Source organism: Pollicipes pollicipes, unplaced genomic scaffold (genome assembly GCF_011947565.3).
Source record: "Pollicipes pollicipes isolate AB1234 unplaced genomic scaffold, Ppol_2.1 Scaffold_4219;HRSCAF=4965_pilon_pilon_pilon, whole genome shotgun sequence".
Lineage (NCBI taxonomy): Eukaryota > Metazoa > Arthropoda > Thecostraca > Pollicipedomorpha > Pollicipedidae > Pollicipes > Pollicipes pollicipes.
This window is the reverse complement of record NW_023596448.1, coordinates 8,006,470-8,028,736: the sequence shown is the minus strand read 5'-3', so window position 1 is coordinate 8,028,736 and position 22,267 is coordinate 8,006,470. Positions and strand designations below refer to the sequence as shown.

Genomic DNA, 22,267 nt, shown 5'->3' with positions numbered 1-22,267 from the left:
AGACATCTGACGTTAGAATGCTTTTTCAGTTTCGAGACTGAGAACGGCATCTACGCCTCCGAGTCTGGCCGGCCGGTGGAGGGATACGGCGATGAGGAGAGCTATGACGTCAACGGCCAGTTCAGCTACACTGGTCCCGACGGTGTCGTCTACAAGGTCGTCTACGTGGCCGACGCCAACGGCTTCCAGGCCCAGGGCGACCACCTGCCTACCCCTGTGCCCACCGAGTACCCTACCCCGGAGGCTGATGATGACGATGATGGTGATTTTGAGAGGTACGAGGCGCCGGAGGATGATGATGAAGACGATGCACCTGCCGCCTTCTACCAGCCCCAGCCTCAGTATGAGCGCGTCATCGTCGGCTACAATCCACGATACAATTAAACTGCTTCTCCAACGCAATCTTTTCGTACGGTCACTTTCAGCTAAACTCTTCGAATATGTGCTGGCAGACATGTCTTGTACGTACGATGTGTTCGTGTCCGTCGGTTAATTTATTTGTCTGTATGTTGTAATACAATCATTATCCTACATTGTTGACACCTAGAGGCTGCTAGACAGCAAAACATGTCGGTTAGAAGCCATTGACAATACCGATCGGTGCACGACAACTAATGACGATGGATGCAGTGAGCACCCACAAAACCTTAACCAAAGTGGTATTTGACGACAGTCTTAACTCTTCTCACGGTTTGCCGCTTCCGAAAGATGCCGTTTCATGTGTTTGTTAGCGGTGAATATTCTGGTTGACCTGCGATGGTCGCAACACAGATAAAGGTCCTCGACTTCAAGGGGAGGTATGTATTGGGAGACACTTAAAATAAACAATGTTAGGCTTGTTAACATCACCGTTCTTCCAGTAACACCAATGCATACGACCCCGGGTTGTATTGTCAGTTTTAACGAGGCATTTGCGTTACAATGTTGCTGTTTTGCAGTAAAGCCAGGTGCATGGATCTCGCAGGGTGTAACATCCAAACTGCATCACCAACGTTTGCCAAGCTCACAATACCGACGATGACGTTGAGTTGACGATGAATTGTCACGTTCCCCTAACGAGGTGCTGGGATGTCTATTTCCGGGCGCGCGTTGGCTTGACGCCAGAGAACACGTTGCGGTGGGAGACGTCAGAAGTCATGCAAGTCAAACAGTCTGGCGGTTTCCTTTTGGGCGTTTCGTGCACTCATCAGTCTTGGCACACCAGTAATGAGACCAGGTCATGTCATTCTTTTGTGTCTTATTGCTTTTCCAAACACTTCGGACATCCCGAAGCCAGGAACAGGCCGAATGATTCGGCCTGTTGGTTGACAGAATTCTGTAAGTCAGATCTTGATGAAATCAACTTCAGAGCGTCCAATTTCGCTTCGACACATTGCACATCGTGTCCACTGTCTTGAACAACCAAAAGGGCTTCACCAGTCTCTGGACTTCGTTTTTGTTTTCACTCACCATTCTAGCCCGTCGCGATAAACCGAATGCTCACGAAACCGCGGAGACCTGGGAAAGTCGTTGGATCTGCGATTTAAGTGTCTAACACACTTTGATACGACAGTAGTAATAGCCTTATCCTCGGAGCATGCATGCATGGCCACTTTCAGTTGATAACTATGGTGTGCTCGTGTGCGGCTGTTAATTCAGTCGTCTGATCGTGCATAATTCATGCATAATCAGCATGAATTGTGCAAGAATTGCAAGTCAGCATGCAAGTCACGTCTCTTGTTTCACTTTACTCGGTAACTTGAAGTGCACCGGTGCGCTCATTCCTAAAAAGGATTTAGCTTTGTTCCGTAATCTCAGAAAAGAAAGGCAACTACTGGCCCATTCCAATAACGTGCGTGTCTTTCATCGTGCTGGCAGATGTTGGGCACCACTCCATCCGTAATGCTCGTACCTCGTCTCACTCCTGACATAAAACTGTAGGTTGAACATTGTTTATTAGGTTTCGTTTTCGACTCTGACGCGTCGGTTCTGCAAAACAAGTTACATGCCTTTTCAGTGACTTTTGAGCCCCAAATGGAGACGACGAAAAATCAGCATTTTATTGTTACATAGTTCATGCGTTTACTTTGCCCGTATAACTTGCGCCATGTTTGCCTCCGTGACCAAGGCACATCTGAATTGCGCATTTGGAGACTAAACACGCACTGCATGACTAGTAACGGTGAGGAAAACCCGCACTGGAATGCAGCTCCACAGACCAGACACATAAAGTTGGTTCAACGCACGCACACACGCGACAAAACCAAACAAAATATACGTCCATGGGACGTAAGCGTGATTTGCGATCAGGCGTACGGACCCCGCGACACAGGCTATGAGACACAAAGCAGTTTGCATCACACGGCATGCGTGTCCAAACTGTGACACCTGCAATTGGCTACCAAACACATCCCACTGCAAGTGCGAGTTAACACTGTAGCCGCATTCGGTCAAGGAATTCGAGGTAGACGCCCTTGTCCTTCGACGTAGCAGGGATGTGATGTCCGCCGCTGTGATTCAAAACGGCGGCATCTGTGTAGCATTTCAGCAAGTCTTCACTCATTTCTGGAACAGGAGAGCGGTGAAGCATCAGATCGGGTCGCCTCCTTCCCGTTTCAAAAGAAACGAGCCATTGTACTATCCTGTCCTATTCCTTCCGAGAAGCTGAGACACACAGGTGTCCACCTTAACGAGAAATGCGCACTGAAAACAAAACTTTAATATGGGATCCTTAACCTATCCACATGCACGCACGCACGCGCGCACGCAGGCACGCACGCACGCAAGCCCGCAGGCACGCACGCACGCACGCACGAAAACGCGCATACCACGCTTTCGTCCATAGTACAACCAGGTCGGTACTGGTGATGCCGCCTAGCGGTATGATCAAAAGTTCCCAGGCATCCGAGTCCGCTGCGCGATAGTCCGGCATGACCAATACCATTGACAACAGTACCACCGTCCTCTCGCGGGCGGCCTGTACTGCTGGTCTCCCGACTTAGGTGATCATCCGGTCTGTGTCCCTGAACACGCGCAGCCAGTACCACTCGTTCCTCCCCTTAAGTGGTCAGCTCTCCTCTGTCCCTGAACACGTGCATCCTGTACTGCTTTCTATTACCTTTGGATATCACACGGTTTGGGTCCCTAAACACGCGCAGCTCGTAATGCTCGTCCCTCACCTTTGAAGATCACCCGGCCTATGTTTGCAAACACGTGCAGCACGTAGCACTCGTCCCTCGTCTTTGGAGATCGCCCGGTCACGAGCTGAGATGCTCCCGAACACGAGCAGCCCGTGCTGCTTGTCTCTCCTCCTTGGAGATCACCTGGTCTGTGTCCCTGAGCGCGTGCAGCTAATACTGCTCGTACCTCACCTTTGGAGATCACCCGGTCCGTGTACCCGAACACGTGCAGCTCGTACTGCACGTCCTCGCCCGGTATGTGTACCCGAACACGAGAAGCCCACGCTGCTCGTTCCTCACCTTTGGGGATCACCTGGTCTGTGTCCCCGAACACGTGCAGCTCGCACTGCTCGTCCCTCACCTTTGGAGATCACCCAGTATGTGTCCCCGGACACGTGAAGCCCGCGCTGCTCGTTCCTCACCTTTGAGGATCATCCGGTCTGTGACCCCGAACACGTGCAGGCTGTACTGTTCGCCCCTCACCTTTGGGGATCACCCGGTGTGTGTCCCCGAACACGTGCAGGCCGTACTGTCCGTCCCTCACCTTTGGGGATCACCCGGTCCGTGTCCCCGAACACGTGCAGACCGCACTGTTCGTCCCTCACCTTTGGGGATCACCCGGTCCGTGTCCCCGAACACGTGCAGGCCGTACTGTTCGTCCCTCACCTTTGGGGATCACCCGGTCCGTGTCCCCGAACACGTGCAGGCCGTACTGCTCGTCCCTCACCTTTGGGGATCACCCGGTCCGTGTCCCCGAACACATGAAGCGTGGGCAGCGTTATGCTCTCCTCGTAGAGCTTGGCGTGCGGCATTGACCGGGACCGGAACCCGGCCACTAGGATGGCGAAACGGAAGGTCCAGTCCAGTTCTGCCCGCGCACGTGGATACAGCGTTAGTCCTGAGCGAAGACTTTCGTCTTCTCTGCCCATTGCCGTGCCCTCTAGCCCCGTCTCGAAGGTAGCTGCGTACTAATTGCTACATGTCTGTCCAAACTGCACGGCGGACTGACGAGCACAACCTTCCTCAAACAACAACTTCCGCATAGCGTTGTGAGCCGCCTCGCCTCCACACCGGCTGCCCTTACTTGCTTTGAACTCCACGTGCTCAGGAACTCAAGATAACTGCTTGTGGGATGCACGAGCCACATTCCTTGGCGAAGAACTGACAGGATTAGTAATCAATTCAAAAGCGAAAGATATACCAGGCTCATGAGGGCGTATATCCTGGCAGCCCCTTTCTCACATACATTGCATCATGTTGACTGAGTGCACATCCATGTCTACACATAACGACTTCCCATTCGATGCGCTGCAATGCTGAATGCATTTGAGTGCATCGTCCTTCAGCCCGCGGTCGGAGGCGTCCCTCGCCGCGCCGCCGGCCGTGCGGGTGGCGTACCTCCGCGCTGCTGGAGGGCGCAGAGCAGGCCGACGAGTGCCGCGCCCTGGCTGAAGCCCAGCACGCCGTCGATGGGCGCGTGCTCGAGCGCGGCGGCCCGCACTGTCGCCAGGCTCGCCTCGAAGCCGCGGCACAGCTCCGACTGCTGGCCGGCGCTGAACGAGTCGTCCGCGCCCGAGAACCACCAGCCGCGCTCGTCCGCTGCTGGCGGCAGCGGCACCGGCGACGGTCAGGGGGGGGGGGGGGGCTCCGGTTCGCACTTTTACACTGCGGCGGCAAGCACGACGATCGTGGCATTCCTGACGCCGCAGGAGCGCAGTGTGTCCGGAGCGGGAAGTGGTGGGGGGGGGGGGGGGGGCACATGGAGCGGCTCTTTCTTGGTCAGGGCGCCAAATGTTGGTGCTCTCTAGACTACGCTAGCTTCGGGGAAACACTACGCTTGTCACTTTTTATGTCAACCATGTCCTCAGCACTAGATGTTACGCATTCAACATCACACAAGCAAGAACAGATGACAGGCACAGGCAGTTGTAGCCTGCTCAGTCCAACACAGGGCGCTGAATGAAAACACTATTTTGGCATGTGCTTGCTCACGCCTGAGCTAAAACAAAAACATCGCCAGTGGGCCAACTAAAGCTTGCAATTACCAGAGTTGGCTTCATCTGGTTTTGATGGCACCACCAGCGGCGCCGATATGAACACGGGGTCAATGTGCCTCTTTGTCAGCTTGCGGAAGGCACCAGATTTCTCCCGGCAGGAGGAAGCATTCTGCCGATAGCCGTGGATCATCAGCACCTGGAAGGACAGATCACAGATTTGTATATGCCAGTGAGATGATAATGAAAATGGTTATGTGTATTGATGGAGTCAACTGCACAACTAATGATAAGTGTAGTGATGACAAAAGGCATTATTGCACAGTGCATATTTGACAAACTATATGATGCATCCAATGTCAAGCAGTTTCAAGAAATCAAAGTAAAGACTGAGCCATAAGAGCATGGAAGACAAAGCACCACAAAAATTACAGTCTCAACCTCCACTGCCTCATTCACTCATCTCTCCATATCTATATATTACCAGGAAGTAAGGAAAACACTCCAACAACATTAATGAGCCAATGACAGCCAGTCTGAAATATTTACAATCAAAGATTTTGCGAACATTTGGCTTGCAGTGACTAAGTATGGAATCATAAGTATTGACAAGTTCAGGGTTGTACAGTCATGTTTCTTGCAGATAAAGTAAACATGGGCATTTTACAAAGCCAGCCCGGAAACTGCTGATAATACCTTGGCCACATGATTTCAGCATATTTGGGTATGGCCAATGCTTTCAAATAAAGAACTGCAATCAGAGATTATTTCTAATACTGTAGCCTGGATATCAAGTTGCATCTTGACTGCCACATTGAGGTATTCACTAGCATGGCCACTACCTCAGCATCTCTTTGAATTGGACTCTAGCCCTTATCAAATTCAATAGATGCAGTTGTGACTAGAAGGTTCTGAGTAAATTGAACTTGGAGGCAAGATGAGATTTAGGGTTTAGTACCTTTAGTTGATGAGAAGAAAACAAACTGATGGCACCATCTGAAGAAGTGCAGATGAATACATCTGCAGTTGCAGACACCTTGGCATACATTGAAATATATTGTGATGCATAATGTTGCATGTTGTATTGAGAACAAATACAATTTCTTGATATCCATCACTTGAACACAAACCATCCACAGGCATGACTTCAGCACACTGGGTCATGATCATTGGAGACCAATCCACAGTTATGTTCTGTTTGTGTGTATGTTCTGTATTCTCCATGCCTCCACAGCCCATTTCTCAATGGGTATTAGTGTGCTATGTTCTTTGACAGACAACTACATTTGTCTTAAATGTAACATCTTCATAATCTGCACCAGCCCACTCACATTTTGTGTAATATCATACTAGTACTCATGAGTAATAAGTACAGATTGTGCAGCTCAAACCCACTGGTAGTGAGTGACCTTAAACACGCAATAAGAGATTATTAATTGGAGTAGTCAGGTTATCCAGAGCGTGTTTCTTTTGATTCATTTCAATTTTAAGGGCAAACAGATTTATATTAGATCAACCTTCTTGGAACAAGTTACCCAAGGTATTAAAGTCCTGAAAGCACACAAGTTCTGACCTTCATTCCAGATGCAAACATACATTTTAATTTAGGGGCAATCATTTGGTACCACTCTCCAACAACAAGTATTGTGTCCCGCTTCATCCTTTCATCACTTTCAGCAGAAATTTTGAAGGTAGGATGCATCTTTCCACAGATGCCTGACTCATTCCACAATGGTAATCACACCATGGGCAGAGAAAGCTTATCCAACCTCCTGTCATGTCTCCCTTATTTGACCTCAGTGTGTCTCTCTACACTTAAGCCATCCAGATAAATGAGTGGTTGTTATTGCCCTGGCAAAGTGATTTAATCCATTTAGAGCATATACCATTAGTTTTGATTACCTGATGCAGGTGAGTGACAACACAAGTTGTTGGTCTCATATCACCTGCACTACAGACTGGCAGCACATATAATACATAATGCAGGACACAAGAGATGTTAACTACAGCCAACCAAAGCAGCGTCAGATCCCACGCCCAAGTCACACCCACCCACACGCCCAGGACCAAGCATCGGACGTACCCGTAACGGTCTAGTGTTGTTAGACATTGGCTTTGTGTTGAAATCTGCACGTGAGCATGAACGACACGCGCAGTCCTCGATTACACGAAAATCCTCCTTCGACCGTTAGCACATACACCACACCGCCTCCCCCTCCCCCAATAATCCCTCCGGCCCCCTCCCCGCTTCCTTTCCTCCAGCAGTCTTGCTCGCTAAAACGCCGGCGAATATTGTCATAGCTGCGCTAGATTAGGAAGCAAAACCTTGGGATAATTATATTTCTTGATATATCTTCATGGTATGCGCTCTCTTTCTAAAGATAGATATATAACTCTTAATTGATTTTCTAAATTTATTTTGTGACATGGCAGGCAGTGTTTATTGAGGCAAAAAACCTATTGCGTTACAGCAGGTATGTTTGCAGTACCGAATGACGCGCATGCAGGCCCGCAGCCAGACCAAGCTCCCAGGGGAGAGGGTGTCCTAGCACTCCAGCAAAAGGCGGACACTTGTCTTATACACTTTTACCGGGCTGGGACAATTCATTTTTCAGTCGTTTTTTTAACACATTGTTGCAAACCAAGTAAAATCTTAACACCAGAAAAGACTTTTTCCAATCTTCTTGAAGCCCGAAGTGCAACTTTAGGGTTGGACGGAACAAGGCTGGTGTTGCATCCCAGATCCCAGGAGATGCGCGGGCACCCAATGCATTCGCCTGGCTACGGGTCTGTGAGCTATGTCTGTATGGAACTGCCGCTTACTTCGCGTACGTTTGTGAGCGCGGAAAGTCCGATTATTGGAGTTGATGGAATCACCTAATTTAGTCCATGGAGGTACACTGGGAGAAGCAGCGACGCATTCGAGCATAATTGAATTCCACAATTACTAGCAAATTATGTGGACAGCAGCATCATCATCAAGTACTCCATCGAAATGCCGATGCATCATTGGCATGAATGTGGCGTTTCTTCTGCACGTTTTGTGTTTCTTGTATTTGAATGCGTCTCAAGTCAGCGCTTTGGGTATACAGTAAGCCACCACAACTTGGAGACGTCCATATATTACGTTTCCCATGGAGCGTGAGGGACGTATGGACGGAGAGTAACCGAAGGATAACAAGGGAAAAGGGGAATCAACAACGTGGCGTTACGCCTAGGCGTGATTGCCAGTCATACTTACGGACCGTCCTTAAACCGCGTTACGCAATGTTGGCACATTCAACCCGCGCGCTGGTTACGCAGGGCGAGACCCTCTCCCTCTGACTACACTGTGTTAGTGTGGCGTCCCGAAAAGTAAGGTCCCATTGTTTCCTAGTTGACCTGGAGATGCAAACAAATCATGGCGTGCTCCATGCCATGACAGGGAGTCGCGGCATCTGGCTCTAACTTTTAATTGTATTTTATTTTTTGGCATGAACTGCAACCACACATGAACGTAACATTGTACTGTCCATCCTCCCCCTTCCCCTTGTTACGCTTACGCCACGCGTCATCCGAGATGCGCCACTTTACATATTTTCGTGGGGACCTGAGCCTCCCAATGCTCTGCTGAGCCCCCTCAACGCATTTGAGCTAGGAGGAAATACTGGGCCAAACATATGCGGAACAATTATCTTAACTATTGGTACCGTAGTTAGTAGCCAACCAAACTAATCACTATTAGAATCATGTTAATTTGTATTAAATAGTGTCCTGCAGGTACAGTGGCGCCGGCAGGGGGTACAGGGGCACGCCTCCCCCCCCTCCCTCTTAGGTTCAGAGGGACCCGAAGTGCCCCTCAGGACCTCAGGACTTGCGATTAAGGGGACGATTGGAAGGCCTAAGTGCACGAAAAACTGATCGTAGTCTTATTCAGGGGCCCGATTTGCGGGGATGGGCCCTCAAGTTAGTCAGAGAGCCCTTTGCACCGATCAGGGACCCCTAAGTCGACAAGGACCTATATGTCGGCCTAGCACCACCAGTATCACACAGTCGGCTCCGTGTCGGTATGGACCTGAGAGCCCACTTTCCAAACAGTTGCAAATCCGGGGTCAGCTATTTACACTGGTCGGGCTCCGGTGTTTATCATGGGCTCACAGTGTCTTACAGGGGGTCCTGTGTTCGTAAGCGGTCCGAGCCTACCAAAAGCAGTGTTCGATGATGCCCGAGGAGGGGCCCGGGGGGCCCATCGGAAACGACGATCAAGGGTTTGGTTGGAAGGTATAAGGGCCCGAAGGACTGGCTGTAGGTCACATAAAGAATCGCCGCCCGTAGGGTAGTGACCTGAAATATCAGTCAGGACCAAAGATCAGGACCCGACTAGACTTGGACCCAGCCCCCCCCCCCTCCCGTAGTGCCGTTGCAAGTGAACGAGACCTAAAGATATGGCGATACTTATATGAAAACTGGTCTCAAGTACGAGATCTGCGGCGTTGCTTGGGAAGAATAAGGTATAAAAATGTCAATCGCATCTCCAATATGCTTTAGAAAATTTCACGTGTGGCCCCCGTGCTCCCTTCTACACCCTGTTCCGCTGTTCCTTTCTCACCTAGGAAGCAAGGATGCAGGCTGGGGGAAGCAGATTCACTCCCCCTCCCCTTGTGTTCTGAGGGGCCTCTCGGGACCTCTCTACCGACGGGCAAGGGCCCGAATGGACGTCCCGATGGGCCGGCCGGAGGTCGCACTAAAGGCCCGCAGCATTGCGGTTTTCGCATGCATTCTGAGGGCCTTTTGCCCAGCGGCCCTTCATTCGGTCAAAGGCCACCAATACCGCACAGTCGAGCCGCGTTAGTATGTGGGCCCATTTTCCAACCTGAGCAAGACCGGGCTTGCAAAGTCTGGTCGAAAGCATCTTGCATTGGTTGATACTCTTGTCGGCGAGGGGGCCCGCAGTGCTTGAGAGCTTCCTTTGTCGGTAAGGGGCACCGAGTTAGCTAGGGGTCCCATCTGTTGAGCAAAGACTGGGACCGCACCTTAAATATCAGGAAGCATTCTGTGCTGGCCGATAAATGACAATAAAGGCGATGAAGAGAGTGTGACCATAAAGGGATTGTGAGACGTGACACTTAAATTTTTATATTTACCAAATATTGCAATATAACGCTTCGTGTCTTTGGCTGGATGGGAAGAAGAAAGTGCTGGTGGCAGAGCATATTCCGAAAGGTAGGGCGTGTGCGAATTTAGTTTCAAGTCTGCTCGATCAATCACAGAAAACGGTTGCGCCTTAAGCAACTACGTTCCACCTTATCCCGAAAAGCGGTTTATTGTTCTTTTGATACCGAGGTCACCCTAATTCGACATCTTTGAAAATCCAGTGTTATGGATAGATTGAAAAGCCTCAAATGGGCCATGCAGTTAAAAAAACTTAACCCAATCATGAAGCAAATGTGACTGCAAAAGTAGTAAAAACAACTGAAAATTGCGATTATATGACACGATGATCTACTTTGTACGAAGAAATTATAAAATAGTGCGTTGCCATAGAAGCATATCAAATCATGTTTACGCTGCTGAGGAGAGCCACAGATGGAGGATGTTTAAAACGTTTTAAAGTATTTTTCAACATTTTTCACCGCATTTTAAAATGTTTCGATCATCGCGCATAGTCAGTGTAGTGACCCGTTGGCTCCGCACATCCAAACCATGAAGGCGAGGTAGTAGAACAGAAGACAGTAACGTAGCGTCACCAACAATGTCTGTATTGGTATATTTCTGTGCTCACGCGCAGGACAGCTCCACTGCACAGATCATTGAGCGCTCCTACCGCACGAGGCCGTGTATTAAGCCCTTACGACGGTTATGGCTCGAGCTAGCCGTATTATCACAACAAAAACATCATCTGAGTTGCATTTGGAACAGAAAAACACGAATCGCCTAGGCCTGTACTCGAAATGCTGGCTAATAAGAAGAACATTACAAAGCTCTTTGGTGGGGGGCGAGGTCAAAAATAACAGTTCCTGAAACCGTAAAGCTTTCTTCTACGATCTCAACGAATTCGGTACGTGTGTCTTCCACTTTATTTGTGGCAAAGCAATAGTCGCTTCTATCAGGGATGGGGTTCGATACCGTGGTGAGATGATGTTTGTCCATGCTTCTCAACTTAGCCATATCATCTAGCTGCAACCTGGAGAGACAACGCTGCCCATCACAGCTCGAGTACGAATAAAGATATAAACCAAAGGTCCGCAGTCCAGACCTTTGATGGCTATTTTGGCAGCTCAGTTGTTTACAGCACATCTCTTTCGAATCGCAAACCCGTAGCGGGGTGGGTTCGAGTCACTTAGGCGTTCGCTATTGGCCTCTGGGTGGGATGACCTGCTGCCGGTGGCCTTAAGCCTCACGATCGAACGGTGAGGTCTGGGCTCACACAACCACTGCTTCACAATCGCGAAGACTCTGATCCCAGAAATACATCCCGTCGAAATGTTGGGACCATATCTTAACAAGGTACAAAAATTTGGGATTTTGGTCCAGTGTGGAGAGAGCTGAAACAGCCCTTGCGGGCTGAATCCCTCTCCAAACAGATGCAAAGCACCACCAATGACCTTGTGCTCCGGCTTCGATTCTTATAAGACGTCTTTACACACGTACAAAATGGTCGACGGATATAAATATAACATAAAAACGGAATACACGCACGTACTGTATAAATACTACTCCAATTGCCGATACACCCCAGTATACAACACAGTCAATAAATAATAACACCCGCCATCTTGATTCGCAGGATAACAAAATCACATCCTCTTCGAAGCAAGCGTGTTCATTCACGTAGCAAAATCGCAGTCTGTCAGTCTTGACGTCTCAACTTCCGTTGACACATACAAAACCAGCATCGATGAGACGTCCTGGCACATATTCCGGTTCCACCGACTGTGGGCGATCACGGGCTGCAGCCCACGGTTCGAAGTGAGAGAGTTTGCTGGGCCGTCTGCTCGCTGTGGACAATCACAAACTGTAGCCCACAGTTCGACGTGAGAGAGTTTGCTGGGCCGTCTGCTCGCTGTGGGACGGTACCGCGCCGCGGACGGTCCGCTCAGTGGGGCCTCAACGCCACCGTCCCGATGGTGACCGGCACGTGGAGGTGAATGCCACCGGTCGAGATCTGCGGAAAGGCGAGGAGGTCACTGATGGTCACTGGCAGGGGCATCGCAACAGGGCTCATGGCCCTGAAGTTTTGCGAGACTCTGCTAGTGACAGCCGTGATCGCTTCGTTTCGGCAGTAGTGTCCTCAAATAATCTGTTTGCACGCTAGATTGGCGGCATGGATGCCCCGCCATCAGTTGACCTCAGGTGTCGAGCTGTGGTGAAGCACCAGGTCACTGCTGGTCACTAGAGATCACCGCTGGTCACTGCCGCGACGCGGTCACAGAGAAGGCGCTGGACACCCAGGCAACGGTCTAACCCGGATTAGCTTGTGGTCACCGTGTGTGTGTGTGTGGGCGCTAAACGACCTGCTAGCATGCTCCCCCTGTACAACAGCTGTCCAGATAGCTACAAACTCTGCCTGGACTCCGGACTTTTTCCTACATTCGTATTCCAGCTCCAAGGGACAATCTTGTGTCGGTACACTGCTGCTGGATGATGTGGCTGGTTTAAAATGCACAGCAAGTTGCAATTCACTGCGGTATGTCGGTGCAGTCATGGCAGTGAAGGCCGGTGCCTCGTCAGTTGCGCTGGTGTTTTCAGTGGGTATCAGGCTGGCCACATCATCTGGCGGCAACACTGCAGCACGTGTCCGTCGTAGTTGGAAAATGGGAGTAACATCACAAGCGTATCATTTTCCCGCGATATGCGTAAACTGCATGTGTACAATCAATGTGGTCCTCCTGTAAATAAGTATATTACGGTTTGCGCATATTGGCCTAGTTTTTATATCCGGATTGTACGGCGACTGCCTTGCATACAAGACTACCATGAAAAAGCCTGCTGGCGGGTTACGCCTGCTCCATCTGTTCGCACAGCGGTAACAGGTAGCACAGAGAAGCACTGTATTTTAGTGAGTGTGTACGAAAACACAAGCCTACAAAGTCCTCGGCTCCTTCCTTGCCGCCGGTACCAATGCTGAGCAGACCGACCGGGTTCGCCACAGACCTTGACGTAGTGGGAGACGGTGATGATGCGGCAGACGTCCTCCTCGACGCTAGCCTCGCCGCTGGGCACGGGCAGCCGCAGGACGCGCCAGCTGGCGGCGACGCGGCCCGGCTTGAGCACTGACAGCACCTGCTTCTTCTCTTGAGTGAACGCGCCGGCCCGGAACACGGTCCGCTGCAGGGGTAACATCACTAGCGGTGACACCTCTGGGCTTCTTGGGGAAGGGGTGACGGAAAGCGATTTTGAGGTTAGTCATCCCTACACAGTTGCCATCAATCCTCCGATGATATGTACAGCTCCGTTTGCATCAAGTGCACGCGTTCATCGTAGGTCGAGAGCAATAAAGGAACATGAGTATCACATCAAGATGAGCAAAAGTGGAGACTTAGGACTGCCGGCACTCTGGACTGAGACATGCTCTTTCAGAGGCACGGTGATGATGCGACACGGAAAGCTTCACCCATGAGAGCCATCCAACAGAGGGATGGCCGACGGTAGATGGAGAAGGAAGGCACAGGCTGGCTGCACTGCCTCCATGGGGAGTAAGGGCGGGTATCGGGGTGCACTGCCTTACTGGGGAGTTAGGGTGGGGATCGGGCTACACTGCCCCACTGGGGAGTTAGGGCGGGTATCGGGGTGCACTGCCCCACTGGGGAGTTAGGGCGGTTATCGGGGCGCACTGCCTTGCTGGGGAGCTAGGGCGGTATCGGGCAACACTGCCCCACTGGGGAGTTAGGGCGGGTATCAGGATGCACTGTCCCGCTGGAGAGTTAGGGCGGGGGTCGTCACGCCTTGTCATGAAGAAAGGATGGACCATGGGGAAGAGAGAGGTGGAAACGTCATGTCGCGAGCAGAAAAGGAGGAGTGGGGGTTATGTCATGAGATAAACCAAATGAAAGCCAGCTTGAACAGTCATGGAGGGGCACGAGCAAACAAAAAACGTACCCATATGGACGTCACATGTGTAATTTCGTCAGTCACGTCAAACGCACGTTATTGGCGCCTCATGACGGAAACGTCATTATTGTAAAACGTGCTATGGTTGAAAAAACATAAGGTGGGCAATCACATCATACGAGTATGATACAGTTATTTCCGAGCACAAAACTGTCACTGACGGCTCGGATCACGCATCTCTTCCTCACCCTCTTCAGCTTCAGTCTTCCGTCGCCACTGGCCATCGCCTCCAGCACGCTCTGCGGGCCGTCTACCCATATCTCGATTGCCTCGCCGCCCGCGAAGCCGCTCTTCGGCATCGTCAGTGTGAAGCGCTTGCTGCTCGGGCCGAACAACGACCAGGCCGTCTTGCTCTCCAGCGTGACCGGCTTCTGCCGTGGGAGCAGGCGGTGCCCGGTGGTGAGGGTACGCGACACACAGGGTCGCGATACAGACCATACACTATTCAGCCAAAGGTGTCAAGCTATGGCTGTCGGGTGTTGACAGACACGGACCCGGAGCCTTCAGCAAGCACTCAACCAGCTACCGTAGCCCCACCGAACCCGGATGACGTCACTCCGGATGACGTCGCTCCAGGTGACGTCACTTCAGATGATGTCTTTGCATACCAGTAGCAGCGAATGCGAACATATCCCACTCGGGGTTTGGTCGATATAACGTCTCAGGGTGTTTTATATATTGGTCATGATCAGGGGTATGGCATAAAGTAATTGAGCTTAGCAATGACTTGTGCGTAGATTGTGTACCCTCCCTGTCACACTCTGAGGTACAACACGAGGGGTTACGAAAAGCGCGCACCAAGTGCTGATTTAAATCGCCCTATCGCGAGACCCGGCACTTCTTGCTGCGACACGAATGGTTACGGCAGGCAAATGCGTTCACAAAGGATCAGGCAAACAGTTCACAAATGACGCAGCCCACCCCGAGTGCGCTCCGGCCTAGTCCGGGCGCGGTCCCTCTGCACTCACGCCGAGCCGCGGGTGTTCGTTGAGGTCGCGGTGGGGCGCCACAGTCAGCCTGCTGTCCACCTTGCCGTTGAAAGAGAACAGGCCGCTGCTGACCGCTCGCGCGCGGAAGGTGTACTTGACCTTGCCGTACGAGGCGCTCAGGGAGGGCGGCAGGCGGGACGGCAACTGGAAGCTGAAGGGCAGCTGGTGCTTACCCGGCATCAGGTCCCTCCCTGGATCTGCGACAAGGTCAGGGTGAGGAACAACAAAGAGGTCGAGGGCTGTTCCAGCGGTGGTGCATGCTCGTCAAGAATGGCATGTAGGGTTGAAATGTTGGCATTCAGCAAGAGCATTTTGTTTGTATAGTCGCGTGATTACGATATGGCAGACGCGTGCTGCAATCACTGGAGTGATACAGTGCACGATAACAATGTTTACGCTATTCGTAATAGCATGGAAGCAGACCAAAACGCCTCTCGCCTGCATTCTCAACCTTGTAGTAAACGTAGATCCGCTGTAATTCTGTCGTGCAAATGTGGAAACGCGCATAGTTACGCCACAAGACGATGCGTAGCTTTACTATCGATGTATAAGTGCTCTAGAGGCCGGCATGATCGCCATGCTTAATCGTTTTCGAGCTACGTGAGCTTGAGCCAAATAAGATCACTTTTCGTGAACAGGACGCTTGGAAAATCATCATAATATCATATGTTAACAGCATGACCAAGTATGGTGTCCCTGCAGTGCGATGACGTGACACAGCCGTTTTATGACACACAGACCACCTTTCCATGACAAACAGGCCACCTTTCCATGACACACAGACCACCTTTCCATGACAAACAGGCCACCTTTCCATGACACACAGACCACCTTTCCATGACAAACAGGCCACCTTTCCATGACACACAGACCACCTTTCCATGACAAACAGGCCACCTTTCCATGACACACAGACCACCTTTCCATGACAAACAGGCCACCTTTCCATGACACACAGACCACCTTTCCATGACACACAGGCCACCTTTTCATGGCACACAGACCACCTTTTCATGACACAACAGACCACCTTTTCATGACACAACAGACCACCTTTTCATGACACACAGACCACCTTTTCATGACACACAGACCACCTTTTCATGACACACAGACCACCTTTCATGTCACACGGGCCACCTTTTCATGACCCACAGACCACCTTTCCTGAAACATCTCATGTAGCGTTTCGTTTCAGTGGTCTACATTGTGTTGGAACCATTAACGACTGAATGCAGGCCTGACGACTGGAGTGAGTGGTGATAAGATGCAACAGCGTGTCATAGTTTTCCTGATTTATGTTCACCGTCCTCCGGTCTTCTCCTCCGAGCCAAAGACCAATTAAGCGCTGAGCATGCAAACATTTACACCTCCAGGTCCATGTTTGCACGCACATTTACACCTCCAGGTCCATGTTTGCACGCGCATTTACACTTCCTGACCCTCGTTTGCACGCACATTTACACCTCCAAGTCCATGTTCGCAAGCACATTCACACCCTCCAGGCCCATGTTCGCACGCACATTTACACCTCCAGGTCCATGTTTGCATGCAAACATTTACACTTTCAGGTCCACGTTCGCACGCACATTTGTACCTCCAGGTCCATGTTCGCACGCACAACATGACTAAACACTGATTCATGTTGTGCGTGCGAACACACGCGCAAGACCACCGAGAGGGCACTGGTGGAGCCGGTCGATCATCGAAGAGACTTGCCTTTGATCAGGGTCAGCTTCTGACTGATGAGCCACACCTCATCTGAGTAGGAGGATGTGTCGTCGCCGCTCGAGGTCGTCCAGTACGTGGAGGCGACGCCTTCCACGGCGATGGATGCCCCTGGAATACGACAATGCTTAGGGAGGTGGCACTTTCCCAAAATCAGTGAGGATGGGGAGGACACAATGACCTCGGGACTCACTGTTCCGGCATTCAGCGCCATGTTGAAATAGCTCCATGCTGAGTCATTTGAACATTGGACCCAGCCCTCGCAATCATGGCAAATTCTGGTGACGCCACATGTAGCCATTGTCATCGACATATCATCTGAAAGGTCAGGCTTCAGCACGGCGGGGAACCATCCCGTTGGTCAAGCATGTAACGCAGTGGACTACCAAGCGGTGGATGACATTTGGCCTGATGATGCGCGGTTGGGTTTCCCCGACAAGGAACAGAAGCTGTTGTCGCCAGTGGTTGCTCAAAGACGCGACATGATATGATGCACGGACGACATATGACACGGTACAAATCCATCAGCACTATTCGGCTTCAGTTTGTGGGAGTTGAGGCTTCAGTATTGACTGTAAATTACTGGACTAACTGAACAAATTAAACTAAACTAATTGAACTAACAGAACTGACAATTCAGTTATAGTTTATGTCCACGCAACAGGCCATGCCTAGCCGGCACACTTAATCTAGTTGACCCATCATGTACAAAATTGGTGCTCAGGAAAATATTTATTTCAGGGTGCCTCTGGAAACAACACGCAAGACCAGCCTGAGCTACTTAACGGACGAAGGAAAGTTTGTGGCAAAAATATTTACCTTGTATCTACACATGGAACATGGTTTACGAAAACACAATTAGTGACTAAAACGCTCACATCAATTTTGTCGTGTGGTGAGATTCCAGCTTGGTGTTATATTTGTATCACAAACAACAATGCCTCAGTTCATTCGCATGCCACAGAAGCGCCTCTGTTAGCTGATAATGTAGAGAGAGAGAGAGAGAGAGAGAGAGAGAGGGGGGGGGAATACATGCAGATATGCACATATATATGTATATATGCATAGGTCATTCCTGTCTTGAGGACGACAAAGGATTGACGAAGTGTCCACTGAAAATAAAAACACGCTGCAGAACTATGACCCGCATGGACCCTTCATGAGATCCGTATTCATCAAAACCAGCAATATCGGCGGCAGAACGTAGATATGCATCGGCATGATGCGCTCGCACACAACACTGACCAACCCTGCACAATCGGCACGAATCGCGCGCGGTTGAAGCTCACTCACCGGACAGCCGGTGGGGCTTCCGACCACTAACGTCGAGCACCACCACGCCACTGACGACGTCCCCGGGTCGGTAGGCGTCGTACCCATGCGGACTAGGCCGGAACGCGATGCCTGTGGACTTGATTCCCATTACCTGCAAGATGTAGGAGATGCAACCAGTGACCATGCATGTCCTGTCAGTGACCATGCATGCATGCATGTAGTTCTTTAATACACACGGGTGAAACCGAGAGGAAACGGCCCGAATTGTAGGTTGCATAAGTCACCATCGCTGCACGTGAAAAGACGGATGCCACATCTGATTTCAATAGTGTGTGTGTGTGTGTGTGTTGTGTGTGTGTGTGTGTGTGTGTGTGTGTGTGTGTGTGTGTGTGTGTGTGTGTGTGTGTGTGTGTGTGTATGTGTGGTGTGGGGGGGGGGGGATTTCAGCGTGTGCGTGTGTGCGTGCGTGCGTGCGTGCGTGCGTGCGTGGCGTGCGTGCGTGCGTGCGTGCGTGCGTGCGTGCGTGCGTGCGTGCATGGGCGTGGGCGACTCAGAGTGCAAAGCCCGCTTTCCTTTTTTCCCCCAATAGCCCAGATTTCTTGTCGAAACGTCATCTTTCACGGAATCCTTCCATCAGACTCCTTGATTGTTACCGCAAATAACAAAGGTTATTCAACTGGATCAGCTTTGGCTGTGTGCATCTGCGGCTTTTGTTTTTGCTTCGTACTGGTGGACTGAATTTGTGCTGTCGTTTGATAGATTGCAGCGCTCTATTTCGACAGCATGTGTGATTCCGAGCAATTGAACCCACATGAAACCTGGTGGCTGAGGCTTTGACGCTTATGATGAGCGCCCTATGATCGGCAGCAGTGCCGGAGCCTCGCCACCAGGCTTGCGGCGAATTTGCGGGTCATGTAACCGTTCTAACGCAGTTCAGCTCGGTCATCGAGTTGTATTGATACAGTATTAATAATAATATTAATGCAAAGAATTGGACTTATAAAGATTACGCAGAGAGACAGATGATGTTCATCGACGTGATGACAGCCACTCAACAGTGACCACACTGGCGCGGTTATTAGCACAGCCACCGTGTTCGTCGGGCTTCTTGCCTCCTTATAAAAAAAGAAATGAAAGGGAATAGCACAAGTGAGTAATTCCGGCCACGGTGGCCGGCTGTCATTCTAACGAGGCAGGTGGGAACATACCTCCCTGATGCCAGTAGGACAGAGCGTGCAGCAATGCGCTTCCAGCCACAGGCGGTGGGACACTTCCGCGGACTTCCGCTTGCTCGCTGCTCCGCTGGCGGTCACTTCCTCAATCAGCTGCTCACTCCTGCGGGCTCGCGCCGAGACACGTCCTCCCGGCTGCGCACCAGCGTCCACTCCCGATCGTCGCGCGAGTGCGAATGTGCAGCAAAGGTGGCCGGAACCTCCCGCGACCCTGCCCGCCAGCCGTGACGACACGGGCCGTTCCGGTGCGATAACGTCGGGCGGTCCCGCGGCTTCCACGGCAGACGTCTTGCGTCATGCATGAGTCACGGCCCAAACAGCTCGGAGTCGCACGGCAGAGTCCGCTCGGCCCAAGGTCGGGCCGCTCCGCGCTACCGATTCTCGTGCTGGGTCACGCCTCGTAGGTGGGGGTTCAGGTGTTTTCTGAGGGAACGGTGTTGCATCACAATCGACGCCATCGGTTGGTGCGCCTGTCGGTGCGATGCCTGACGCATGCGCCTTTTTCCGATGCATTGTTGTAGGTCGGTGTTGCAAACCCTATCAGCGGTCTCTTGACGAGCGCACTTTGGTTCAAATTCCGCAATTGCACATTTCACCGACCACCTCCCCCTCCCCCCCCCCCCCCCCCCCCCGCCTCCAACCCGCATTTCTTCGAGCCAGGACGGCACACGCCATCACCTGCGTCATTGGAATCACCGCAGTTGTTTACTTCGCCGTTATGCGGAAGATTGCGTGAGCAAACACGCGCTCTGTTATCAATCGTCATTGCCCCAGTTCCTGTTATCCGTCACAAGCCCTGGCATGTGTGTGATCACAGAGCGCGTATCGGCTGGCGCGAGCTCTGAGCGCAGTACCGTGAACCGCGTGAACACCCAGGGCCAGGCACGTCACTGGCGTGGGAAAATCCGCCCTTGAGGTGCGTCACTCTGCACAGTCTGCTTGCGGTGCGTTCTTCCGCTACTTGAAAGCATGCTTGACTATTTTGCTGTTAATTGTTCAGTGACGTCATATTATGCAGATTATCTCAGAGATGAATTCAGTGACGCCACATTGTGTAGAATTATCCCATGATGAATTGCACGATTTTCCTCAGGCACATGGCTGCTCGTGTCCTATTTTACAAACGCAAAAAATGACCAGATTTACCATATTGGTGAGGTTTAGCCTTACTTAAACGATTCGGTACTTACCCACCGGCAATTTTGAACTTCCAGTGATCGGAACGATGCCGTTAAGGCATCGCTCAGGACCCGCTGTCATTTCTTGTGCCAAGTCATCGAGGGCCTCATCTAACCTGTATTCGAACTAATTCCTTCCAGATTCAGAATAACGTCACTACACCACAGACCTGTGGCGCGCTATAAGCGGGTGTCGTGCCGTTGATTAGTATTTTGTTTTGCTTCTTGCGGTCGACGAGCCCAATAAGTGTTCACAAGCTATTTCTCGGCCTTGGGGTCACAAAGTACAGCAAACCTCCGCTTGTCAAAAAATTGGTTCCATTTTATCCGTTCCAGCACGGAAACACTGATCATAACGGATTCCGTTCACGTGTCCATTTTCCATATAATGTTGCAGAGCGTCGCGCGATTGCGAGCACGAGACATTCGCTGCGTGACGTACCGTGACCTCACAAACGGTTAGAGATGGGTAACATCTCCAACACCTGCTTGGTTGCAGGACAGCCTTCTGCATGTAGGTGATGCGGTCGCGTTTTACGGGCCGCTTTCGCCGGAGCGCCCCGTGCCAAGAGATTGGTCTGCCTCGCGGCAGCGGTGCTGCTCTCTATTCACCGGTGGCAGGCCGTGCGCAGCAGCCACCGGTCCTTGGGCCTGGCGCGCCGGGGAAGTCCCGTGCCGTTTCTCCGGCGATGACGGCTGGACGCGCAGTTCACCGCCGCTGGCTCCGATGACTCACGGCATGACTGGACTTGATCAGGATGAGTTGGCACTTGCGGACTGCCAGCCTACATCGGTGCGAATGGCCAGACGTCGACGCTGGGAGGCGGGTTTAACATGTACAACATGCTATGTTGCAATATGATGAGCAGCATCGCGAAGCGGTTTTCAAACCTCGCCGCGATAGGGAGAGCGATCCCACCCTATGCTCTTGGAGGACACCTCCCGGACATGTCGTGAAATCACGCCAAAATTTTTGGTGGCTCATGGAGCATTTTATTGCGCGTGTTTTGACACCAAAAATATTTTCTTAGCCTTTCTGGTTTCGGGGCGCGGTTAATGGATCTACGTTTCGGGACAACGGCAATATTTGAGGAGCACTGTATGTCGATCTGCGGCCTCCGCAAGCGGCTGGCGGCAACCGACGATGTCATGGAACGCGCGCGGCGGGCCGATATTTTTACATTAAAAGGAGTGTTCCATGTGGGGTTTTGTGGGGTTTTGGGGTTATGTGGGGTTTTGAACTGAAATAGCCATCTTGAACATCCTTTGATACTGTTCACAATCCCACCCTTTTTAAGACTTAAGCCCCTCTAGTTTCTGATCTATACGTCCGCGATATTGGGGAAAGGTATATCGGGGATAGTTTTCGCAGTGACTTTGAAATTTATGGCATCACAGTAACGTCATTTAAATCCTGTCATTCCAAAAGCCATGCGGTGATCATGGCCAAGACAAAATCAGTCTAGAGGCGTTCATATTTGACGTTTGTGAGCACAGATTTAACGGCCGTCAATCGACTCTCAAGCAAAGTGGTGCAAGGTACCATGACGTAATCAAACAATGACGCATTGAGGAGCATATTTACTAAACGGAAAATTTTGCTGTCTAGAGCAGTCTTTTCCA

General features: G+C 51.2%; 2 protein-coding genes across 5 annotated transcripts; both read right to left on the bottom strand.

The window, feature by feature from the left end:
- Nucleotides 1–2,071: 2,071 nt before the first annotated feature.
- On the bottom strand, nt 2,072–7,368 carry LOC119095951 (esterase OVCA2-like). Of its 2 annotated transcripts, none has more exons than XM_037218813.1 (5): nt 7,236–7,368; nt 5,204–5,351; nt 4,557–4,760; nt 3,886–4,026; nt 2,072–2,544 (listed from the first exon to the last, which is right to left on the bottom strand). In XM_037218813.1, the coding sequence occupies exons 1-5, from the start codon at nt 7,260–7,262 to the stop codon at nt 2,408–2,410; spliced, it is 657 nt and encodes a 218-aa protein (XP_037074708.1). In that variant the 5' UTR covers nt 7,263–7,368; the 3' UTR covers nt 2,072–2,407. The 2 variants fall into 2 exon arrangements, with proteins under 2 accessions (XP_037074708.1, XP_037074709.1); XM_037218814.1 differs by having other exon boundaries at nt 4,557–4,757.
- A 3,514-nt stretch (nt 7,369–10,882) lies between these two features.
- Nucleotides 10,883–19,621, bottom strand: LOC119095363 (arrestin domain-containing protein 17). Of its 3 annotated transcripts, none has more exons than XM_037218210.1 (6): nt 19,443–19,621; nt 18,253–18,385; nt 16,951–17,070; nt 15,211–15,428; nt 14,431–14,613; nt 10,883–13,459 (listed from the first exon to the last, which is right to left on the bottom strand). In XM_037218210.1, the coding sequence occupies exons 2-6, from the start codon at nt 18,380–18,382 to the stop codon at nt 13,103–13,105; spliced, it is 1,008 nt and encodes a 335-aa protein (XP_037074105.1). In that variant the 5' UTR covers nt 18,383–18,385; nt 19,443–19,621; the 3' UTR covers nt 10,883–13,102. The 3 variants fall into 3 exon arrangements, with proteins under 3 accessions (XP_037074105.1, XP_037074104.1, XP_037074103.1); XM_037218209.1 differs by lacking the exon at nt 19,443–19,621 and having other exon boundaries at nt 10,883–12,296; nt 13,286–13,459; nt 18,253–18,580; XM_037218208.1 differs by lacking the exon at nt 19,443–19,621 and having other exon boundaries at nt 18,253–18,580.
- Between the last annotated feature and the right edge of the window lie 2,646 nt (nt 19,622–22,267).